General features: G+C 40.0%; 1 protein-coding gene across 1 annotated transcript; it reads left to right on the top strand.

Moving 5' to 3' along the window:
- The first annotated feature begins 441 nt into the window (after nt 1–441).
- Nucleotides 442–21893, top strand: LOC105446204 (receptor-type tyrosine-protein phosphatase alpha). The gene is made up of 19 exons (XM_030989820.1): nt 442–454; nt 672–774; nt 1132–1214; nt 1764–2017; nt 2188–2275; nt 3681–3757; nt 9742–9778; nt 9996–10093; nt 10600–10725; nt 11119–11267; nt 11704–11839; nt 12362–12511; nt 13227–13326; nt 13900–13964; nt 15023–15151; nt 18793–18918; nt 19250–19401; nt 19925–20060; nt 20466–21893. The coding sequence occupies exons 1-19, from the start codon at nt 442–444 to the stop codon at nt 20742–20744; spliced, it is 2301 nt and encodes a 766-aa protein (XP_030845680.1). The 3' UTR covers nt 20745–21893.
- The last annotated feature ends 1104 nt before the right edge of the window (nt 21894–22997 follow it).

The following is a 22997-nucleotide window of genomic DNA, read 5'->3' as shown; positions in this document are numbered from 1 at the left end:
GCTAAACAATTATGTGTCATTTATTAATCATAACTGTGATTAAGTTATGATAAAACATCAATAATTCTCGGCTTCGTTTTTTTCTGGGACGCGCTGTATATTCATAACACTGCAACAACTATTCTACTGACATCTACCCTTGGCCGCACCCTTACAGATGAAAATGCTCTCTATGAATAAATGGAACAAAATCAACGGAACATGCACACATTTTGCAAATATAATTTTACTGTCCAGCTTGACGCACCACGGGATCTTCTGGTGGGGTTTAAGTTTCTCTCATCTTTTCATAATATTCATTTCAAGCGTCAAAACTGAAATACAATCGCGACCGTTTTATGCGATTTCCTCAAACTTAGCAGCGCTGCTGTTGAAAACAATATTAGACGTGTAATCAAACTGTAACCCTGGTATTAAGTTGGTTTTTATGGAAGCAGAAAGATGAGAGGGACGGGTCAGTGAAAATTTGATCAAATTTCGATTAAAAATAGGAAAGTTATTAATTTTCGAAGTTGCGATCAATCAAACACATATTTTATTTGTTATCGATGGCAGAATGGATTGTTTCAATACAGGGGTTGTAACAAAAACATATTTCAACAATTGAATTTTCTTGGGGAAAATAAAGATTTCTGATTTCATTCTTCTCTTTCGTTTGATCCCAAATAAAGGTCCTGTTGGTCCTATAGCACCGGCAGCAGGTGGAGCCGTTGGCGCCATTCTGATCATTTTGATTATCATCATTGTAGTCATCATCGTGTTCAAACGACGAAGGTTTGTGAACTATTTTCTATTTTCAGTCATGATTATAATGTTCATGTACAATGCTGTCACTTTAATACTTCTATAGTAATTATACAGTAATCCCCTGTATACCATACTCTCGATGCAAATGGACTTTTTTTATGTACAGACTTTAAGAACAAGCAGAATAGGGAAATTTGAAAATAAATGGCTATCTACATTCTGATAATTCTCTATTCCTTTCTTCAAGGAATACTCTACCGATGAAATTTTTCTTTAAGTTTGATAGTTACCAGCTCTCGTAAATTTCTCTTCTGCTCACTTATTCTTCGCTTTTCGTCTTTTGCATTGAAACCTTTGTTTTTTGGTTCTCTTTTTTTTCCAAAGGAATGATAGTAATCCGTCTAAAAAAGAAAACATCGAGGACCAATTTCAGGCACCAGTGGATTTCCAAGACACGCCATTAGAAGGTAGGCCTATGTTTTGATAGTTGTTAATATGATCAGGTAAAGAAAAAACTATAATCCTGAAAATAGCATGAAACGACGTGCTAATGGCAACAAAGAGACATCATATTCTAATTTTTCTAACCCCATAGAATTCTTACAACTTAATTATGCCCTTCCCTGATTCATAATGTCACGAACAAGACAAGTTTTTGGAAGAAATTAAAAAAAGTTTCAAGTGTAAGGAACTAAGGACTTCTTTGGTTATTTGCAGTATAGGCTGATTCTGCGTTTTGCCACGCTAGAACTTTTCCTCCTCCAAAAAGGGGGTGAAATTCAGTTTGACTTAAAGGTCCACTGCACTACTGGTACCTACTTGCGCCCTCTATATATCAAACAATGCCTAATCGGTGACCAATGGTCCCCCATGATCCTCTTTGTCTTATGTTAACTGAGAGCTGAGTTGATGAGATAACCACCTGTCCAGTGACCTTGCAGAGCGGTCTAATCCCTCCTGTAAACTACGGCAGATAAGCTTTTAAAAAAAATGTATTTCTGTATGTATTGTGTCAGGAAATAACTACAGTGGGCACGCCTCCGTTTCGAACCGAGACCAAACACCTTCAAGGAGCACGAGACCTAAACCACATGTAGCCGTCAAGCCCTTTGTACGGCAAACTAAGTCCTTAGACCTCGATTCAACCGATGGATCTCCTGACAGGTCTAGCAACAAACCTCTTGGCACACGTCAACCGATACCCCTGGCTCAGTTCCCTGCGTTTGTCAACAAGAACAGACACACTGCGCTCTTCTCCGAGGAATTTCATGTAGGTTTAATGAAGATAATTTCTGTTAACAAGAAATATGTCTTCTTCTTAAGCCTCTAGTCTCGGCTACTACACTTTATCTTTGCTTGTAATGTTTTCTGATATTTTTATATGCGAAATGTAAATCAATATAAAACTTAAACTGAAATTATATTTCTTTTCTCTTCTAGGATTTGCCTGGCCCAGACATCTATCCTCAGACCGTGGCTCGAGAGGAGATCAACTTCACGAAAAACAGATACAAGAATATTTTACCATGTGAGTACACAAAATCACATGGCCTTTATTATGTTGACTTGTCAGGGAGAGCTATAAAAGTTTGCATCAATGAAGCTCCAGTGTATCAATGTATGTTCTGCTGTATGCTTTCAGTTCCATGTCATAATTCTTTATTGAGAATATGAGTTTTTAGTAAAGTTTCTGTAAAGATATGTTGCAAGTTTAATTACACTCTCAATACAAAAAGATTTGTTCGTATTGACAAATCTCGGCATTTGAAACCTTAATAGAGCTTTTGGTTTTTTTAATGTTTATTTTAATTTGCTATGGACTGCTTAATAAGAAAAATAGCAAAAATGACTAAACATCGAAAGGTCCCTTTTGCAGCCAACATCAAATTGTGTAGAACTTTGCAGGAATTATGAATATGTCATGTATGTCCTATCTGTGAAATTTGACCGCTAGCAGTGTCCTAGTATTCAAATTATGAAGAGAAACCCATTTCTTTTTAAGACTTTCCTGTCAGACACTATTGAGTGACTGTCTGAAAGGTTTTATTCTTTAGCAATAACATACATAAAATGAGCTGTAACAGGTACACCCGCCCCCCCCCCCCCCCCCCCCCCCCACTCCGGGGTCGAATTGACCGCATGCGTGTCACCAAAATGTCCGGTAAACAGGGGTACTTTTCGCGCACCAAAATCTGGCTCGTACATACACAAAATTGACTTTACACACCGGACTTGTTTTCAAAAGGAGGGAACACGTATATGGGTACCCTAAATGACACTGAGTGGGGGGGGGGGGGGGGCGGGCAGGTACATGAGCATTTGTCTACATCAATAACCCACTACTTGAAATGGCCAAAGTTAAACTGATTGAATCTTTGTGCAGCACAAAACGTACGAACATTCGGTACAATGGTCTGAAAATCAGACTATTATTTAGGAGATTGCCATCACTCATGTCGATTCGACAACTCATGATCGTTATTTCCCACAAAAAGCCATAGGGTGGTATTCCGGTAGCGCATACTAAGTTAGCGCGTACTTAGTTAGTTCACACTTTTATGGAGTGCCTGTTGCAAACAAATTTACCCTGTACATATTATTTTAATCCTTCAATGAAAAGAGTCCAAAAAAATAATTTTGCAATGAAATGGGAAGAAAAAGATAATATGAGTATGAACTGAATTTCAACAAAGTCTTTGGTAGATTATCTTTGTCATGAATATTGAAGGAGGAAGATAAAACCTAGCATTCCATAGAAGTGTGAACTAAAATTCTTGTTTAGTCTAGACTTAGTCCCGGCTTAACTTATGAGAATACCACCCATAGTCTTTCAAATGCCGTTGTAATTTAACCTTTTCATTGTTTGACCTGCAAATGGGACATAGTAAGCTACTGGCTTACTTGATTTTGTTTATATCCTATCTTTCATCCAGATGATTCGGCGAGGGTGAAGTTAGAAGTCATCAACAATAATCCTCATTCCGACTACTTTAACGCTACTTACATTCCCGTAAGTAAGGTGTCATGTATCAATTTATCTATATATTAATTTATTAATACATTTTCATTACAATGTACTTTCATTTTAATGTTATAGAGTGGGTTGTCGTTGAATGAAGCGTCCAAAAGGAATGATATGAATCAAAAACGTGATAAAGTAAACACCCAATCAGGCGCGTACGCAGGATTTTTTCAAGGGGGGTGTTTTAACATTTATAAATTGGGGCGAAAATTATTTCACAACGATACAGCCGACCGTTGAATAAGCGGGGGGGGGGGGTCCTCGAAATTTGAAAATTTGACATTTCGCTCCACTGGGGGTGGGGGTAAGGTCTCCTTTTTAGGTCAGCCATGGAAATATATATATATTTTTTTTTTTAATAATTAAAAAAAAAAAAAAAAAAAAGGGGGGGGGGGGTTTACACATATAAAAATACCAGGGGGGTTTAACCCCCCAAACACCCCCTGTGTACGCGCCTGCACCCAATACAATAATGTAGGATGTAGCTTGAGTTGATGGACTACAAGTACATGAAGTAGAATTCACGTTTTCTGCGCTGGATCTTTACACAATCCAAAACGCACACACACACACACACACGCACACACACACACACCTCACTACACACGCGCGCGCACGCATATACACCTAAAAACTTCCACACGCATACACACACGCACACACACACAGCCGCACCCACACACACGTACTCATGTACACATGTAATCGGAATCCCACTATCGGTTGAAGCTGCAAAATAATTCCTCATATGACTTGAATTTTCTTGATCTTCTTTTATGTTCGATTAAAAAGAAGAACAAAGTTGTCTACGAAAAAGCAATGCTGTAAAATAGAGACTATCATTTTCCTCAAGCTTTGACGTATGTATACTTGGTACTTGGTTGGGTAATCCCTTTGGCAGCTCACTCAGGAAGCTATACTGGGATGGTAGGTGAGGCAAGTGACTACAAGGAGTGTCATGAATTGCTGGAATGGTGTGTGGACAAAGCACTTGTCAATTTACAGTAAAATATGCTAAGTCCAGTGCAAGTAAAAACCAAGCTAGTAAGCTTATATGATGTGAGAACCAACGGGGGGCTGCATCATTCTGATGGAGGGTAGAGCAGCCTCCTTGAAGTTGGTTATTCCTGTTGCATTGACTGCTGAGCCTGGCAGATTGTTCCAGATCCTTATTGCTCTTGGGTAGTATGAGAACTTGAAAGAGTCGATAGTTGCAACAGGAATTACATACTTCAGGTTGTGGTCATGTCTTCCGAAGTATGTAGCAGGGATAACAATAGTTGGTGCAGGTATGGGGACAAGTCGGTGATGGATCTTGTAGAGAAGGGTGCATTGGTCGAGGATTCGACGTGTGTGAAGCGTGTCCCACCCTAGAGCTGCCACAAGAGCTGATGGTGATGTTCAGTTCAGTTCAGTTTATTAATATCATCATTTCGCAGCCTGGGCTGAATTGCATGACAATTTACAATTAAAAACATATCATATTTCTTTCACAATTGTTTCAAATATACTACTAGTTAAAATACCATATAATTAACAAAGACAATGAATTGTCATCAATAGTTAGATCACTTTCTAGTGACAATTCACAATATTAGCATTAAGAATAATTCAATGTATATATATATACAACAACAATTTTGCATTAATAATATTATCTAATTTGGTTTTGCATCATTCAGTAGAGATTGGGTAAATAAGTCATTGATAAGGTATTTGAGTGCTTAATTGAACAAAAAATAACCTTGTTGATACCTGTAATGCTATGCGTAATACCCATGTTCATGCTTCGGTAATCAATTATGCCCCTGGAAATATAATTATATGAGAAATATGTTCTGATTTCAAAATATATATCGATAATAATAATTAAATAAATAGTGACACCGGTTTCGTCAAAAAGAGTTAGGCGTACATTGTTCTCTATTCACCCCTTTTATACAACCTTGGCATTATTCATTTAGGCAAGTTGTCAGAAATGGAATGGAGCTATTCTGATATCTTTTTGTCCTGGCATTGATAGATTTGTACGTTCGGCTGGTCCTGAGCTGCATGGAATGAGTTGTGTCGTTGAGAGGGAACGTTGAGTGTATCTGTAGTCACGGTACACAAAGCGAGCCGCTGTTCTTTGTACTTGCTCTAGCATTTTTGTGACCGTGACGCTGTGTGGGTTCCAGGCCTCCGAGGCATACTCCAATTGGGGGCGCACTAAGGCTGTGTAGGCCCTGGACTTTACATCCCTGGTACAGGGTGAGAGAGTCCTGCGAAGAAGACCTAGAGTACGGCTTGCTTTATGCCGGATGGTTTGGCAGTGCTTGTTCCAACGGAGATCAGCAGCAACCGTTACTCCAAGGTACTTGTACTCTTTCACTCTCGGAATCAGTCCATTTGACAGGTGGTATTCTCGGATGCTGGGAGTACGCTTCCGTGTGATGGTGAGGATAGCGCACTTTTTCACGTTGAAGTCCATCATCCAGTTTGAAGACCACCTGGACAGCTGTTGGAGATCGTCCTTTAGGATTTGATGGTCCTCAGGGCATCGAATCTCACGATAGAGGGTGCTGTCATCTGCGAAGAGACGCATTGTGGACTGGATGTTGTCTTGGATATCGTTGATATACAACAGGAAGAGGGTAGGGCCGATGACGGATCCCTGGGGGACTCCAGATGTTACATCCCTCCATGTTGATTTGGATCCATCAACTACGACTGCCTGTTGTCTATCAGTGAGGAGAGACATTATCCACTGGAGTGAGTCACCACTTATTCCATAGTACTGAAGTTTGGTTGACAGGAGAAGGTGTGGTACTCGATCAAATGCCTTCTTGAAGTCCAAGAAGATTATATCAGCTTGGCTACGCTGCTGTAGGATGGAGGACCAGTCGTGGACGGCTGTTGTCAATTGAGTGGTTGTTGACAACCCTCGTCGGAAGCCATGCTGTGCATCAGTGAGGATATTATTCACTGCAACATGCTTCGACACATGGCTCAGGATGATATGTTCCATGACTTTGCAGCAAACGCAGGTAAGTGAGATCGGTCTGTAGTTGGAGGGGTCACACTTTTCTCCCGACTTGTGAATAGGGGTAACCAGTGCCTGTTTCCATTGGGCTGGAACGATGCCACTGTTGTAGCTTTGTTGAAACAGGAAGGACAGTGGAGAAGCAATCTCGCGAGCTACCAACTTTAGGAGCTTGGGTGGGAGTTCATCAGGTCCGCTGGCCTTTGAAGGGTCCAGTTGTTGGAGGCGTTTCTCGACACCAGTCCTGTGAACATGCAGGTGACCAATAGTTGGAAAAGGAGAAGGTCCTTTCTGTACAAGAGGTTGGAGCTGGTGAGGAGTAAAGACAGACTGGAAGTAGCCGTTCAGTGTCTCTGCCTTGTCCAATGCTGAGGCGCATAGTTTAGATGGAGTACGCAAGGTAGGAATACCAATGTTTTCAGAACGACATGTCTTGATGTAAGACCAGAAAGACTTTGGGTTGTCCTTAAGGCTTGCCCCGATGATGTTGTTGACGTACTCACAACGTGCTCTGTGCACATTCTTGGCAACTTGGTTCCTGAATTGTCGGTAGGCTGTCCAAGCTGTGGAGCAAGACTGGCTGTGTGCCTTCTTGAATAGGCTATCTCTCTTCCTCATCTGGCGTTTCAAAGGAGGAGTAATCCAAGGAAGATGTTTCCTTCCTTTGCTCATTTTGGAAGGAATAAGCTCAGACAAACACCTGTTTAAGAAGTTGACAATGATGGACCAGTTTGTCTCCACTGATCTTCTTTCTGGATCTGATTGGAGGAATTCCGTCGCAAATTCGGCTGCTGCATCTCTCAGTTGCTGTTCGTCAGCTTTGTGGAACTGGTAGATCTTCCTCAGGGGTTTGATAGAGATCTTTGGATTTGCAGCAAGAGTAAAAGTGACGATGTTGTGGTCTGATATCCCAGACTTTACGCACACATTCTCAACCAGGGCGGGATTTGACGTCACAACTAGATCCAGGATGTTGTTGGATGAAGGTCGGGTGACTTCCCTGACTGTTTGAGACAAGGAGTTGTGCAAAAGGATATCCAACAGCTTCTGGTGACAAGTAGAAGTGGCTGGATTTGTAGTCGACTGGTCATCCCAGTTGATGTCTGGGTGATTAAAGTCGCCGGCTATCAAGATATTAGGGTGGCTGCGCCGGTGCCTTGTCATAATCTTGGACAATGACTGGTGCAAGCCTTCAAGGCCTTGTTGTCTGTTGTTGGGGGGGCAGTAGTAGCTACCAATATACAGTGGCTTGGCATTTGCAAGTTGCACGTTGCACCACTGTATCTCACAGTCTGAGTCAAACTCTGGACATTCAGTGACAATTAGCGTGTCGATGATTGCTATGAAAACACCACCTCCATGGATGTTTCTGTCCTTACGGTAGATTGAGTAATTGCTTGGGAAGATTGAGTATGATGATAAGCTGTCATCCAGTTTTGATTCACAACCAAAAACAAAATCAGGAGTGTGGTGAGCAATAGCTGCATGGAAGCTTGATTTTTTAGCATTCCCCTTAAGACCATTGCAGTTTACAACCATCACTTTAAATGCCTTTTTGCGATTTCTTGATGGAGGGTGAAATCGTGGTTGACGACGTCCCCCAGGGCTCGATGTAGGCGTAGAGGTTAGAGGGTTGATGGAGGGAAGGATTTCTTCATTACTGGAGTCGTGGTGAAGGGGTGAGAAACGATTGGTCTGTGAGAGGTTAAGACCTTGCAGCGAGCTGCTTGACCCTATGTTGGTAGAGGAACACTGGCAGCACACCCAAGCGAAGCTCCTGGACTTCTTCGTCAAGATATCATAGGAGTCTGGGGAGATACCGACACATGAGATGTGGCACCAGCAGTCGCAGTGATCGCATAAGAGAGCAGGGTCGTTGTCTCTCACTTCATCCCCACAGATGGCACATGGAAATGTCTCAGGAGCACTAGTTGATGGACCAGGGTTGGTTTCAACTTGTCCGCTGAGGAGAAGTAGGATGGTTAGGTGGCTCAAAGAAGTCGACCTGAAGTCAAGTGGACAAAGCTTTGTATTTCGATTCCACTTATTACAGGATGATATAAAAAGTAACAGTTTGCAGTTATCAATATCTGCAGTGTAAGTACGCCTTCTAGTAGGCTGGTGTAGTGATCTTGGTTCACAAAGCGTTGCGTGTAGATCGAAGAAGGGTAAAGAAGCTGATCTATGGTCTGCAATCTGCGTGTACAGGTTTCCACTCTTCAATAGTTTAAGTGCACACACTATTGAGAGTATTGCTAGAAGGAGTGGATGTGATCTAGAAGAAGAGGGTGGTAAGAAGTAATTCTTCATGATGGTGTTTGCAAGTCGAACGGTGATGAATACCGGTGATTAAATTTGGCAGGACAGTATTCAATATTCAATACGTATTCAGAACAAACAAAGGGAAGTCAGAAAAGCTCACAGCAGTCTCACTCACTCAGCTACACCCATTTTATGTAGGTTAGCTATTAGTAGTAGTAGACGGTTAGCTAAATCATCTGGTAAATGATTTAAATCCCAGTGAGTAATTGCTTCTATATCATAAGAATAATATAAGCATAATTCAGTCAGAAAATATACATTACAGTTATTGTTGCCTGTAGTGTAGGTATGAAGAAGGCTGGGCAAAATAAGCAAACTCAGGATCCTCCATATGGGACTACAGGTGTGTGTTCAAATTCCTTGGCAGAAAATGGCTGTAAAACTATCACAATATTCTACCTCCAGAAGGTATCAAAGAACAAAATAATCATATCAAAAGCTTGAAGATATGTTCAAGAAGCAAAATCAGGTAAATAAAATACACGATCTGCAGTTAAAAGTGCAAGATTAAGTGGATTTTATATCACAAAACCAGACCATGTCTGCTCCCTGTAGCCATCACCTCACTTATCATTTTGATCTACTTTCCATTATGTACACTTTTCTTTTTTCTTTTCTTCACATACAGAGTTTTGACAATGACAAGGCTTACATTGCATCACAAGGTATGTCCACTCTAATTTTCCGTCACGATTAACAAGGATTAATTTATAAATACAAATTGAAAGACGTATTAATTTAGGTTACTATATTAATTTTCAAGTAAATATTTTATTCTTGTATAAAACCACAAAAAGAACATCCAAACAAGACACTAGTCATTCCCATAAGGCAATTGAAACATTGATTTTCCGATGAGCCATAATTCATTATATTTTCAAGGACCCAACAAGGCCTCTATGGATGATTTCTGGAGGATGGTCTGGCAGGAAAATGTGACGACTATTGCCATGGTAACGAAGCTCAAGGAAGGAGATAAGGTCAGTGACGTTTTCTATGCTTAAAGAAGTGTTGCTCAATGCAGATAGTACAAGTAGGGTTCTAGGAAAGACGGATGATTAAATAAATTATACTATGGCTTAGTCGTAGTGGAGTAGTTTAAGCACTTGACATGAAATACAAAGGTCGTTGATCGTTCGATCCCCGATACCGGCACTGATGTAGTTGGAAACTCGTTATTCTCCATTTGCCAATCCATATCCAGGAGAGAAATGTAGACCTGGTGAGATGTCGATAGCCTTTTTGTTAGTAATTGCCATATGCCCTCAAAGAGTGGAGATGGTGCACATCGTGCTCAAATTAATCTGATAAACAGGTTAATAATATGTGTGAAGCGCTCAGAGACAGTATTTATATCAATCTCTAAATAAATCCAGATTATTAAAATTAGTAGTATTACACAATAATCATAGAATATTTCTGCTCCAGATTAAAGCATACGGTTTTTAGTTAATCTGATTATTTTATGTTTGCTTGCTTAAAATAGATCAAATGCGGTAAGTACTGGCCTAATGTACCAGGCGATTCGGTGAAGTTTGGAAATATCAAAGTGGAACTGGAGTCACTGGAAGCTTGCACAGGTGGAGTTAAAAGGAAAATGACTTTGAGAAAGGTAGGTAGATAAGTCATCTGCATATGCATTGCTACGTCACATTTCAGGAAGTAATTCATGATGCCTTCCATGACCATGAACCAGTCGAGTTATTATAATTAATATGATACAACCATTCGTCCCTTTGGACAATATCTATGAAAACGGTACTTCAAGTTTAGTCATTCATAGAAGTTTTTAAAAGTTACTTTTTAAATTACTATTTCATGAAGTTTATTTTAACATGATTCATGCTTTTTTTCTGAGCTAAATCCTGTGCATGGAAACACTAACAAAAATTGATACTATTGACAATAAAACGGATAAATATTTTGATAATCGGTACAAAAGCTGACGTATCATTGAAATTAATTCATTTTCACTGTGCATGACATGTGTTGCTCTCCTAACCAGGGTGACGACTACAGGACCGTCACTCAGTTCCACTTCACAGAGTGGCCTGACAAGGGTGTTCCTAAACACACCTCATCACTGCTCAAGTTCATCAAGGAAGTCAAAGCTGATCATGGACAGTACACTCATCCTCTCATCATTCATTGCAGGTAGGCTTCTTGGTCAATTTCACCTAGATCAAAACAAGTACCACAAACATCATCGTCAAGACCTTCAAGAAATATTTTTGATACTTTTTTGTGTTTATGTTAGAGATCATGTTCGGATTACGCAACGTGTTATCGATATGCTCGCTATAAGAAATACTAAAATAATCAGAATATAAGAGATTTCAATAATTATCTTAGCCGAAAAAGAGCTTCCTAAAATAAGTTCGTATAATAATCGGGCTTTACTGCAACGAAACCTTGGTTCCCGCACTCATTAATTTCAATTGAAATTGCGTGAATATTTTGCTGACTTTTGTGTTATCGTTCAATAGCTAGTGTCAAGGCATATCGTTACATCCGGAGAGAATGCGACCTTGTACTAAAAAAAAAAATCAATAACATGACTGATTAGTTGATCATTATATTTTCTACCCAGTGCTGGTGTTGGGCGAACAGGCGTGGTGATCAGTATTGATAGCGTCGTAGCTCACGCCAAGACAACTAGATTGGTAGATGTCTTCAACTTCGTGACGAACATCAGACAGAAACGACCATACATGGTCCAAACAAAGGTCCGTTACCTCTTAAAACATACACCAACTGCTGCTGCCGTTTGACACACAAACTTTTCATTTTAGACACTGATAGGACCGACGGATTTCAACGTAATGTGCTTTTGCAGAGATTGCCATATGATTATTCTACGCGACATAATGTGAAATTAAAAACATTATCACTATGCATATACATGTTAACAGCATTTTGGGGGGTCATGTTTACTTTCCTGATTTATAAAACATACCTTGTATGGAAAATTTAAACTTTTAATGATTAAAAATCCTCTAAAAAAATGAACGTGTTGAAAATTTGCTTGAATGTTTCTTCGTTTTGTTGTTGATATAAAACAAGATATTATCAAAGGAAACGTTTTGAATATCAAGAATCTTATAACACGGACATAGGGCACCGCTTGTTCTAATCTTTAATTATGATGTACTTGTTCCGTCGTATTTCGTAAAAATATGAGAAATGCTAGTGGATCAGATGGAATTTATACAAAATGTTTGAAGCTTTCGTTCCTTACATGAATACAGGAGCAGTATGCCTTCATCTACGGGGCTGTCCTTGAGGATCTTCTCTGGAGGAATACCCTGATCCCTATCGTTCATTTCACTGATCATCTACAAGACTTACACTCTTCAGGCGATGGACGTGGACGGTCCAAGATGACCAAGGAGTTCCAGGTAACACATCCCAATCATTACCAAAAGTTCGGTCAACAATGAATGTCTACTGACAGTAACGACTTTAGTTCTCTCCCAGGTGTTTTGCAATGGCAGGTCCACATACCATAACCCTCTTTAGTTCTGTCTCCATCTCCCTCTCTATATATAGCCTTCTTCTTCCTTTAGCTGTAAAAATGAACAACTTCTGACCTTGATCATAAGCCACGTAATGGTTCCAAGTAAGTTCATTGTTCACTTTCCTCTGGACGAAGGGTTCAAAAAACCTAAAATAGAGAGAGAGAGATATGGATATTTCAACGAAACTATTTTTCAGGAACGGCCTCGCCCCAGGGGAAAAAACTCATGGAGAAAGAGAAAATATCCCATTTACAAACCTGCTCTTGCGCTCTTAGAATGGAAATGTAATTCAAATGAATGGTGTTTTTTCGAATCTCACTCGCAGCACTATCTAAACTTATGTTGGGTGAATGACTGCCTACTTAGAAGTAACTGTAATTCCTTGAATGCTTTCAGAACCTTGAGGCAGCTAGGCTATAGCCAAGATAGTAATACGATTTTGTTAATATCTTCAAAATCCCTTTGCGCAGAATGAACGTTGCTAATATTAAAATTGAATCTATATTTCTGCATGCGCGAAAAATATACCAGAACTAAAGTATATGACGATCAAACTAATTCGTGACGTAAACATCATATTCTCTGATTAAATCAGACTTTGAAGAGCCTCTGTCCAGATCCTCCGGCTTCTCAAACAAGATCAGGGCGCACTCGAGATAATCACCCCAAGAATAGATACGGAAACAACCTACCATGTAAGTAATGTTAGGATACCAACAAATACACACACACACACAAACAAACACATACACACAATTTAAACCCCATCATTTTCGTCAGTGGACATAATATGTAAATCGTAGATTCTTGCCAAATGAGAATTAGAACGCCGTGGTGAAATGTATGACGTTGTCGTGAGCAAATGATATAACACCGTACGGGGATCTCAAGATTGTCAGGAGACGGTGCAGTTAAGGTTGGAATGGTGTAGGGGTTGGGGGATACCCAAACTTTGAGTCCGTTAAATTCAATTCGAAGGTGGAGAGGTGATATCACATAAGATTTTCTCTTAAGGCAGGGATGAAGAGGGTGAGGAGGAGGGGGGAGGGGGCTGGTGATCCCACCTCTACTTTGATCCATCCCTATGCATGTCATGTATAACGAGACTCAAAGAGCAAAAATTGAATACATACATACCTAAAATCCAAAATCGCTATCAAACAATGTGAAAGACTTTAATACTCGTACTTGTTTTAGTGTAAATGTTGAGTTGTAGGGTAATAGCGTAACGCTGTTTGAAATGTTCTTTTGTTTCCATACCATTCTAGTGCAGAGGAATCGTGTGATGCTAGACTCCCCAGATCATGATTACATCAATGCTAGTCAAATGAAGGTGAGATGTTCTTTGTGAATCAAGTGATTCAATTTACACATGCAATTTAGTGTCAGAAACACTAAGGGATTAAATGCCATCGATACCGTTTACATCTTGACTCGCGTTCAACATAAGAAACTGTAGACACCTTGGACGTATGCAACTACCATAGATACATAATGGGCTAATATCGGTATTATTGATATTATTAATACTTAGCACAAACGAGTATTTATTTGTGTTTCCCATCGTATTTTTGGGACTTCGTTTAATAGGGAAGGGGAACTTTTGAATGCACGGTTAGATTGATGAGTGTTAAAATATTATCTATATTTTCCAGTTTCTATATGCAATAATAGTGACACTCATTGTCATTGAATTGTGGATCAATTTATACCCCCCCCCCCCCCCCCCCCACTCCGAGAACGGAGGGATACCATGCGTGTTATCAAAATGTCCGGTAAAGGGGTACTTTTCGTGCGACAAAGTCCGGCCCGAGAATTGTATAAAAGGGGGTGTATTTCACTTTTCACCCGGAAATTTCTTTAAAAAGGGGATTTTTTTTCTTTCTCTCGTCTCTTTGAACTTCTGAGAAATAACTCCGAATTAAGGGAGGTACATTGAGCATTTTCCAGATTTAGGGGGGTGTTAAAGGCAGGAAAAGCCCGCAAAAAGCCCGCTAAAGGGGGGTTCGGTAATGTTGGCAGTCCTCAGATAGGGGGTGCTTTCAAAAAGAGGGGACAAGCATACGCGTACCCTAAATAACACTGAGTGGGGGAGGGGCGGGATTTATACCCCTTAAATGTACATATACTGTCGCCATTATAATGTACAATGTACTATAGGAGAACTTATTATAGAAGAATTATTATATCTATTTAAACTATGTTGGAATTCAAACTTGATTGATAGTCATAGGGGATGTAGGGTTGGGCTGCAGTGCAGTAACTGAGCCCCTCCGCCCAGGGTTCCAGTCCTTCGAAGATACTGACACTGACAGCTCTGAGTGTATTTCATGGCAATGGAAGTAGGTGGCAAGGGTCTCATGTTGTATTTATTCTTCCCTCATCTTTCAGGGGATCCACTGTACATTCATGACAACCCAGATGCCACTGCCAACCACTGTGTCTGATTTCTGGTCTATGGTCCTCAACAATAAACCATCCACTGTCGTCATGCTTAACGACAAGAGCCAAAACGACAAGGTAGTAGTGCGAGTATTTGTCAATTTTGAAATTACGTCGATCAATAAAATGTCTTAGTTTAAACTTGGGAGATTTAAATACTCTTTTGTGTTGATAACAAAAAAAGTTAAATGTTGAATTCCCATCGGTGGCGCAGAAGGGAGGGGGTACCGGTCACTTGTATGAACAACCGAATTCGAGCTCCTCCCTGGATTAATAGTGGTAGTATAGTAGCAATAGTATTATTATTATTAATGGTAGTAGAAGCAATAGGGTTCTAGGACAATTACCCCTTGGGCAATCACCCCCGGAAATTTACCCCCCGGAAAACTACCCCCGAAGGACAATTACCCCCCGGAAAATTACCCCCCGGAGAATAACCCCCCAAGGACAATAACCCCCGGAAAATTACCCCCCGGAGAATTACCCCCCGAGGACAACTACCCCCCGAGGACAATTACCCCCCGGAAAATTACCCCCCGGACAAATACCCCCCGAGGACAAATACCCCCCGAGGACAATTCCCCCCCGAGGACAACTACCCCCCGAGGACAATTACCCCCGAGGACAACTACCCCCGAGGACAATTACCCCCCGAGGACAATAACCCCCCGAGGACAACTACCCTCGAGGACAGTTACCCCCCGAGGACAACTACCCCCCGTGGACAATCAGGATTCAATAGCAAAAGACGATCTGATACATTGAGGGATGGCTACGAGCCTATAAGACCCCCTTCATGAACCCATATTCGCTCAAATACTAGCACGTTGTCTTCCTCGTTACTAAACATTTCCCTTTAATACATATAAGTTATACCACGGCAGTGCGGCTGCTGATTTCCACGAAGGATGTAAGTTTTAGGTAATTGTCAAGCGCTTCTCAAAATGCATAGAAATACATTTCTCTTGAGCAGCATTATTTCAACTTTTTGAGTCATGGTACCCTCTAAAAAAATGAAAAGTTTCTCCCAAATCCCAAATTCTTCACAGACTATCTATTTTGCATGACTCAGGCACTCGCCAAGTGCTATGTTCATGGGTGTCGATCCCGGGGGGGGGGGGGAGGGGGTGGGGGGATATATCACCCCCCCAAAAAAAAAATATTTCAGGTGGGGGGGGGGGGTGGCCTGTCCAATCATCCCCCCCCCCCCAAACAATTCAAACAATAAAAAAAAAATGAAGAGAAACAATAATGATGAGACCCCAATGAGAGTAGTTAATGGTTATTACTCGCAAGATGACCATCAATATACACATTTTGCTATCTCATTTTCATAATACATACGTAAATGAGACATCTGTATATGAGACAAGAATAAATTGAATTCTCGCTCATACGGCTTCATCAGGAATTGATCAATTTATTCAATCAACAGCATCATAGAAATGCAGTGCGCCAAATGCAAAGCCGCAGCGTTAAAAAGCAACGAGCTAAATATCAAGCGCGAAGCGCAAAAGTGCAAAAAAGAAGTAGAGAGTGGGAGAGACAGAAAGGATACAGGCGCGTATATAGGCGCGCGTAAAAAAAGCCGGCCAAAAAAAAGAGAGAGAGAGAAAGAAAAAGGGAAGAGGACGTAGGAAGAAAAAAGATTAAGAGTCAAGAACGGTACAACGAATCGTCATCTTTCTCTTATAATGTAATGAAACGTCGAAGTTTCGCGCGGGAGGGGGGGGGGGGGTGGGGAACTGAATTCAGACAAGGATTAAGAGTCGAGAATGGTACAACGAATCGTCTTCTTTCTTTAGTAACTTAATGAAACGTCAAAGCTTTCGCGCTTCGCGAGGGAGGGGGGAACTGAAATCAGACAAGGATTAAGAGTCGAGAACGGTACAACGAATCGTCTTCTTTCTCTAATAATTTAATTAAAGGTCAAAAGAAATTGAATTTAGACAAGGATTAAGAGTTGAGAACGGTACAACGAATCGTCTTCTTTCTCTAATAATTAAATGAAACATCAAAGCTTCCGCGCTTCGCGTGGGACGGGGAAAACCCCCCTCCCTGCAGCCACCCCCTTTAGGGAGCGCGCTTCGCGTGCTCACTACCGCCCCCCTAAAATAAAATCCTTGCTACGCGCTTGAGAGGATAATAACCCAAGTTGCAAGCCCACATGGGTCCCATATTCTCTGAAATGTTATCTTTATTGAGGGTGACTTGAACAAATTAATAACTTGTAAGGGAGGGGGTGCAACCTGCCACACACTTCTACCTCTTGGTTGCTTTGATCCATTGCCGAAATTATTTTGGCACCTATCACCTCCCCCCCCCCCCCCCCCCCCAACCACGGATAAAAATCGACACCGTTGTGACCAGCAATGACGGTCGCATACTACTGGGTACCCATTTAACACCTGGGTGGAGAGTAGCAAGTGCAGGTTAATATCTTGAAAAAGGATATTAGTGCCAGTGTCGTGATTCGAACCCTCGACCTGCGCATATCATACTCCCGCATGACAACATAAATATATAGATAACAGAAATATATAGATAACGTGAAGAAAACCTTAATTTCGGATCATGGTCGAGGGCCCATTATACAAAGACAAATACACGATCAGCTTAAAAAGTGACAGAGGATGCATAAATGAAATATTACATCCTAATTTCTTTGTTTTGCCATTTTGTTGGTGAGAGAGGCTGTAAGGCGTACTCATCTGCGCGCAATGTATTATTGAATTTCTTTAAAAAATGTAATTTCTGTTATTTACTCGGTAGCAAAACTTCGGGGGAATTGGGCAACTCCCACCCCCCCCCCCCACATCGAAGTGAATAACTTGAAAACACTGAAATGAACTTCACAAATAACATAGAAATTGAAAGTTTATGAAATTTTCTATAAAGAGCAATTTGGAGAGAAGCTCGCATTATTTGTCACAGTGTTACAAATTCCTCGGGGGTGATTGTCATCGGGGATAGTTGTCCTCGGAAGAGGGGGGTAGTTGTACTTGGGGGAAATTGTCCTCGGGGGGTAGTTGTCCTCGGGGGGTAATTGTCCTCGGGGGTAGTTGTCCTCGGGGGTAGTTGTCCTCGGGGGGTAATTGTCCTCGGGGGTAGTTGTCCTCGGGGGGTAATTGTCCTCGGGGGGTAGTTGTCCTCGGGGGAAATTGTCCTCGGGGGGTAGTTGTCCTCGGGGGTAATTTTCCGGTGGGTAATTGTCCTTGGGGGGTAATTGTCCTCGGGGGGTAATTCTCCGGGGGGTAATTCTCCGGGGGTAATTTTCTGGGGGGTAATTGTCCTTGGGGGGTAATTGTCCTCGGGGGGTAATTCTCCGGGGGGTAATTTTCTGGGGGGTAATTGTCCGTGGGGGGTAGTTTTCCGGGTGGTAATTTTCCGGGGGGTGATTGCCCAGGGGGTAATTGTCCTGATACGTAGCAATAGTAGTATTAGTAGTAATGGTAGTAGTATAGGAGTAGACTTTATTGGAGAACTTGGTTAGCATAAGGCTAATCTACACAGGGTACAGAAGGCTCATTTAAAAACTAACATGGCTAAAGTGACTAGTAATTGGGATTCAAGAAACCCGTGGCATTATGAAAGAAAACGGTAAGAGCGAGAGATATACATATAATAGGTCAGGAAAGGAGCGGACAGAAAAGGAAGGACTGACATGTAAGTATGTATGTATGAATATCTAACGATAGCCTTGTCTCTCCCCATTCCAGACCTGTGCACAGTACTGGCCTGATGCTGACTCGGTTCAGTTTGGATCCTATTCAGTTTCAACCTTATCAACATCATCTGATGGGGACATGACCACTCGGCAACTGAAAGTTACCAGAAACTCCAAAGTATGTCTTATTTCATATCTTTCCTTTACGACACAGTGATTGTTAAAGAAGAGACTGTGAATTTAGATGTGATGCCCTCATTTGAAATGATTGTTTTTACGGATCAAGAAATCTAATATTTTTATCGAACCGCATTATGAATTTCAACCAGAACAGTTTTCTCAACAGGGCGAACTGGGAGTTGATGAATATCTAGCTTTTGTCAAATATGATGGCAGTTGAAAAGCACTAATTTTTGGTAGGACGCAAAGATAAGATGCAAAACTGTGACCAATTCAAATATGCCTTATACATCCATTTCCACGGATCGTTTTGTTTCGTTTTCTTTTAGACCAGTCACACCGTCACTCAGTACCAGTTCCATGGATGGCCTAAACATGGATCAGATCAACAATTAGGGGCTAGGTCGTTGCTCAAGCTCATCCGTGCTGTCAAAAGTTCCACTAACAACACGAAGGAATTCTCCATTCTTGTCCATTGTTTGTAAGTTCAGTATCTTTACAATGCTTATTAATCCTACACATTTGCAATCGGTGCAAAGTCTATGGAAAGAGGATTGGTCCATAAATACCACAACAAAAATAGCTGTATTGTTTTGCAACCAAGGCAATGATTTAACATCTTAAAAACTCAACTACAATGATAGGCCAATGTCCTGTTTATACATTTGATTCATGCCTCTTGAAGAAAGATTTTTATTGGCAACAAAAAGCTTGACAGGGCGTGCTAGCAGCAGTTAATGTATGCAAAGTGCAAATGTATCTTTAGAGATGCGATTATGTAAAGCAAGTTAATTAAATAGTAAGTAATCAGGGGTTCTGAAAAAAAAAACATGCATAAATTGATATGCTTTAAAATAAAGGGTTATTCAGTTGCGAGAAATGTATTACTATAAATGAAATTTATTTGATTCAAATCTGAATAATAATTTCGCCCAACAGTCTTATGTTTATTGAACCTTGATAATTGTACTTTAAACATGTTTACATTTTGTGTGGAATTAAAGGAGTGGTGCTGGGCGAACAGGTGTATTTTGCACTGCTATGGAGTGCATCGCTCAGATAGCTCAGGGAGATTCCGTCGATATTTTCCAGACAGTCAAGATACTGCGAGCTGACAGGATGCAGTTCGTCCAAACTGAGGTATGCAAAATTATTTGTAATTTTATCACACAGGTCAAATTACTACCTGCAATAATAAATAAGAAACATGAACTATGATGAAATATCATCTGTAATTACAACATTTAAATAGTATTTCCTTGTTGTACTATGGTATGCAGTGGTAGAAGTTAAATCGAAATAGATATTTGAAATACATTGATCGGAGTCAAATCTATGACTGTTTTTTTCTTCTATTTTACATGTGAGGAATACAACCTCTAAAGAATGTATTTTAGTTCGAAAATATATTCGTGTATTTCTTTCATTTTACAGTATCATCTTTATTCTATTTTTTTTTAATTGTAATCTTCATTTCTTCATCCCTGTTTGCCAACGAATATCAAGTAGTTAACAAATAGAACCTCCCCATACAATTTTATATAGGAGGAATATGCTTTCGTCTACGATGTCATCCGTGAATACCTGCACACTGAAAACTATGATCAGCTTCCATATCCGATAGAGGACCACACGTACGGCAACGTAGAAATCGACTACACACTTGACCCGGAAGAGAACCCGTATGAGGTCACAGATCCGCAGGAAGCAGGCGCCGCCGCACTCGTGTATGGCAATGTAGAGACTGAGAGGAGCCAGGACAGACCGAAGCCAAAGCTTCAACAATCGCACTCTGTATACGAGAACTTTGCATTTGAATCTTAAATTCATATAGCTTTGCGTTGGTTTAATGGTGTTCTGTATCCGAAACTTTGCATTTGAATCTTAAATTCATATAGCTTTGCGTTGGTTTAATGGTGTTCTGTATCCGAAACTTTGCATTTGAATCTTAAATTCATATAGCTTTGCGTTGGTTTAATGGTGTTCTGTATCCGAAACTTTGCATTTGAATCTTAAATTCATATAGCTTTGCGTTGTTTGAATGATGCTCTGTATACGAGAACGTTGCATTTGATTCTTACATTCATATAGCTTTGAGTTATTTGAGTGATGCTCTGTATACGAGAACTTTTCATTTGAATCTTAAATTCATATAGCTTTGCATTGTTTGAATGATGCTCTGTATACGATAACGTTGTATTTGATTCTTAAATTCATATAGCTTTGCGTTGTTTGAATGATGCTCTGTATACGAGAACATTGCATTTGATTCTTAAATTCATATAGCTTTGCGTTGTTTGAATGATGCTCTGTATACGAGAACATTGCATTTGATTCTTAAATTCATATAGCTTTGCGTTGTTTGAATGGTGGTCTGTATACGAGAACTTTGCATTTGAATCTTAAATTCATATAGCTTTGCGTTGTTTGAGTGATGCTCTATATACGAGAACGTTGTATTTGATTCTTAAATTCATATAGCTTTGCGTTGTTTGAATGGTAGTCTGTATATACGAGAACTTTGCATTTGAATCTTAAATTCATATATATAGCATTGCGTTGGTTGAATGATGGTCTGTATATACGAGAACTTTGCATTTGAATCTTAAATTCATATATATATAGCATTGCGTTGGTTGAATGATGGCCTGTATATACGAGAACTTTGCATTTGATTCTTAAATTCATATAGCTGTGCGTTGTTTGAATGGTGCTCTGTATACGAGAACTTTGCATTTTAATCTTAAATTCATATAGCTTTGCGTTGTTTGAATGGTGCTCTGTATACGAGAAATTAGCATTTGATTCTTAAATTCATATAGCTTTGTTGGTTGAACGGTGTTCTGTATCCGAGAAATTAGCATTTGATTCTTAAATTCATATAGCTTTGTTGGTTGCCGGTGTTCTGTATCCGAGAAATAAGCATTTGATTCTTAAATTCATATAGCTTTGTTGGTTTAACGGTGTTCTGTATCCGAGAAATTAAAGCATTAAATTCATATAGCTTTGTTGGTTTCACGGTGTTCTGTACCCGAGAAATAAGCATTAAATTTATATAGCTTTGTTGGTTGCTGGTGTTCTGTATCCGAGAAATTAGCATTTGATTCTTAAATTCATATAGCTTTGTTGGTCGAATGGTACTCTGTATACGAGAACGTTGCATTTGATTCTTAAATTCATATAGCTTTGCGTTGGTTGAATGGTGGACTGTATATACAAGCACGTTGCATTCGATTCTTAAATTCATATAGCTTTCTTGGTTGAATGGTGCTCTGTATACGAGAACATTGCATTTGATTCTTAAATTAATATAGCTTTGCGTTGTTTGAATGGTGGTCTGTATACGAGAACTTTGCATTTCAATCTTAAATTCATATAGCTTTGCGTTGTTTAAATGATGCTCTGTATACGAGAACGTTGTATTTGATTCTTAAATTCATATAGCTTTGCGTTGTTTGAGTGATGCTCTGTATACGAGAACGTTGTATTTGATTCTTAAATTCATATAGCTTTGCGTTGTTTGAATGATGCTCTGTATACGAGAACATTGCATTCGATTCTTAAATTCATATAGCTTTGCGTTGTTTGAATGGTGCTCTGTATACGAGAACTTTGCATTTGAATCTTAAATTCATATAGCTTTGCGTTGTTTGAATGGTGGTCTGTATACGAGAACTTTGCATTTGAATCTTAAATTCATATAGCTTTGCGTTGTTTGAATGGTGGCCTGTATATACGAGAACTTTGCATTTGATTCTTAAATTCATATAGCTGTGCGTTGTTTGAATGGTGCTCTGTATACGAGAACTTTGCATTTTAATCTTAAATTCATATAGCTTTGCGTTGTTTGAATGGTGCTCTGTATACGAGAAATTAGCATTTGATTCTTAAATTCATATAGCTTTGTTGGTTGAACGGTGTTCTGTATCCGAGAAATTAGCATTTGATTCTTAAATTCATATAGCTTTGTTGGTTGCCGGTGTTCTGTATCCGAGAAATAAGCATTTGATTCTTAAATTCATATAGCTTTGTTGGTTTAACGGTGTTCTGTATCCGAGAAATTAAAGCATTAAATTC

The sequence above is a fragment of the Strongylocentrotus purpuratus genome, unplaced genomic scaffold (assembly GCF_000002235.5).
Source record: "Strongylocentrotus purpuratus isolate Spur 01 unplaced genomic scaffold, Spur_5.0 spur5_contig_843, whole genome shotgun sequence".
In the NCBI taxonomy this organism is placed as follows: domain Eukaryota; kingdom Metazoa; phylum Echinodermata; class Echinoidea; order Camarodonta; family Strongylocentrotidae; genus Strongylocentrotus; species Strongylocentrotus purpuratus.
Note: the sequence above shows the minus strand (reverse complement) of the source record. Positions and strands in the feature narration are given on the sequence as shown.

Bases quoted from the DNA above. Each gene is read 5' to 3' on its own strand.
- LOC105446204 (XM_030989820.1), top strand. The intron at 2,018-2,187 runs GTAGGTTTAATG...TTTCTCTTCTAG, and splicing joins TCTTCTCCGAGGAATTTCAT to GATTTGCCTGGCCCAGACAT. The intron at 9,779-9,995 runs GTATGTCCACTC...TATATTTTCAAG, and splicing joins GGCTTACATTGCATCACAAG to GACCCAACAAGGCCTCTATG.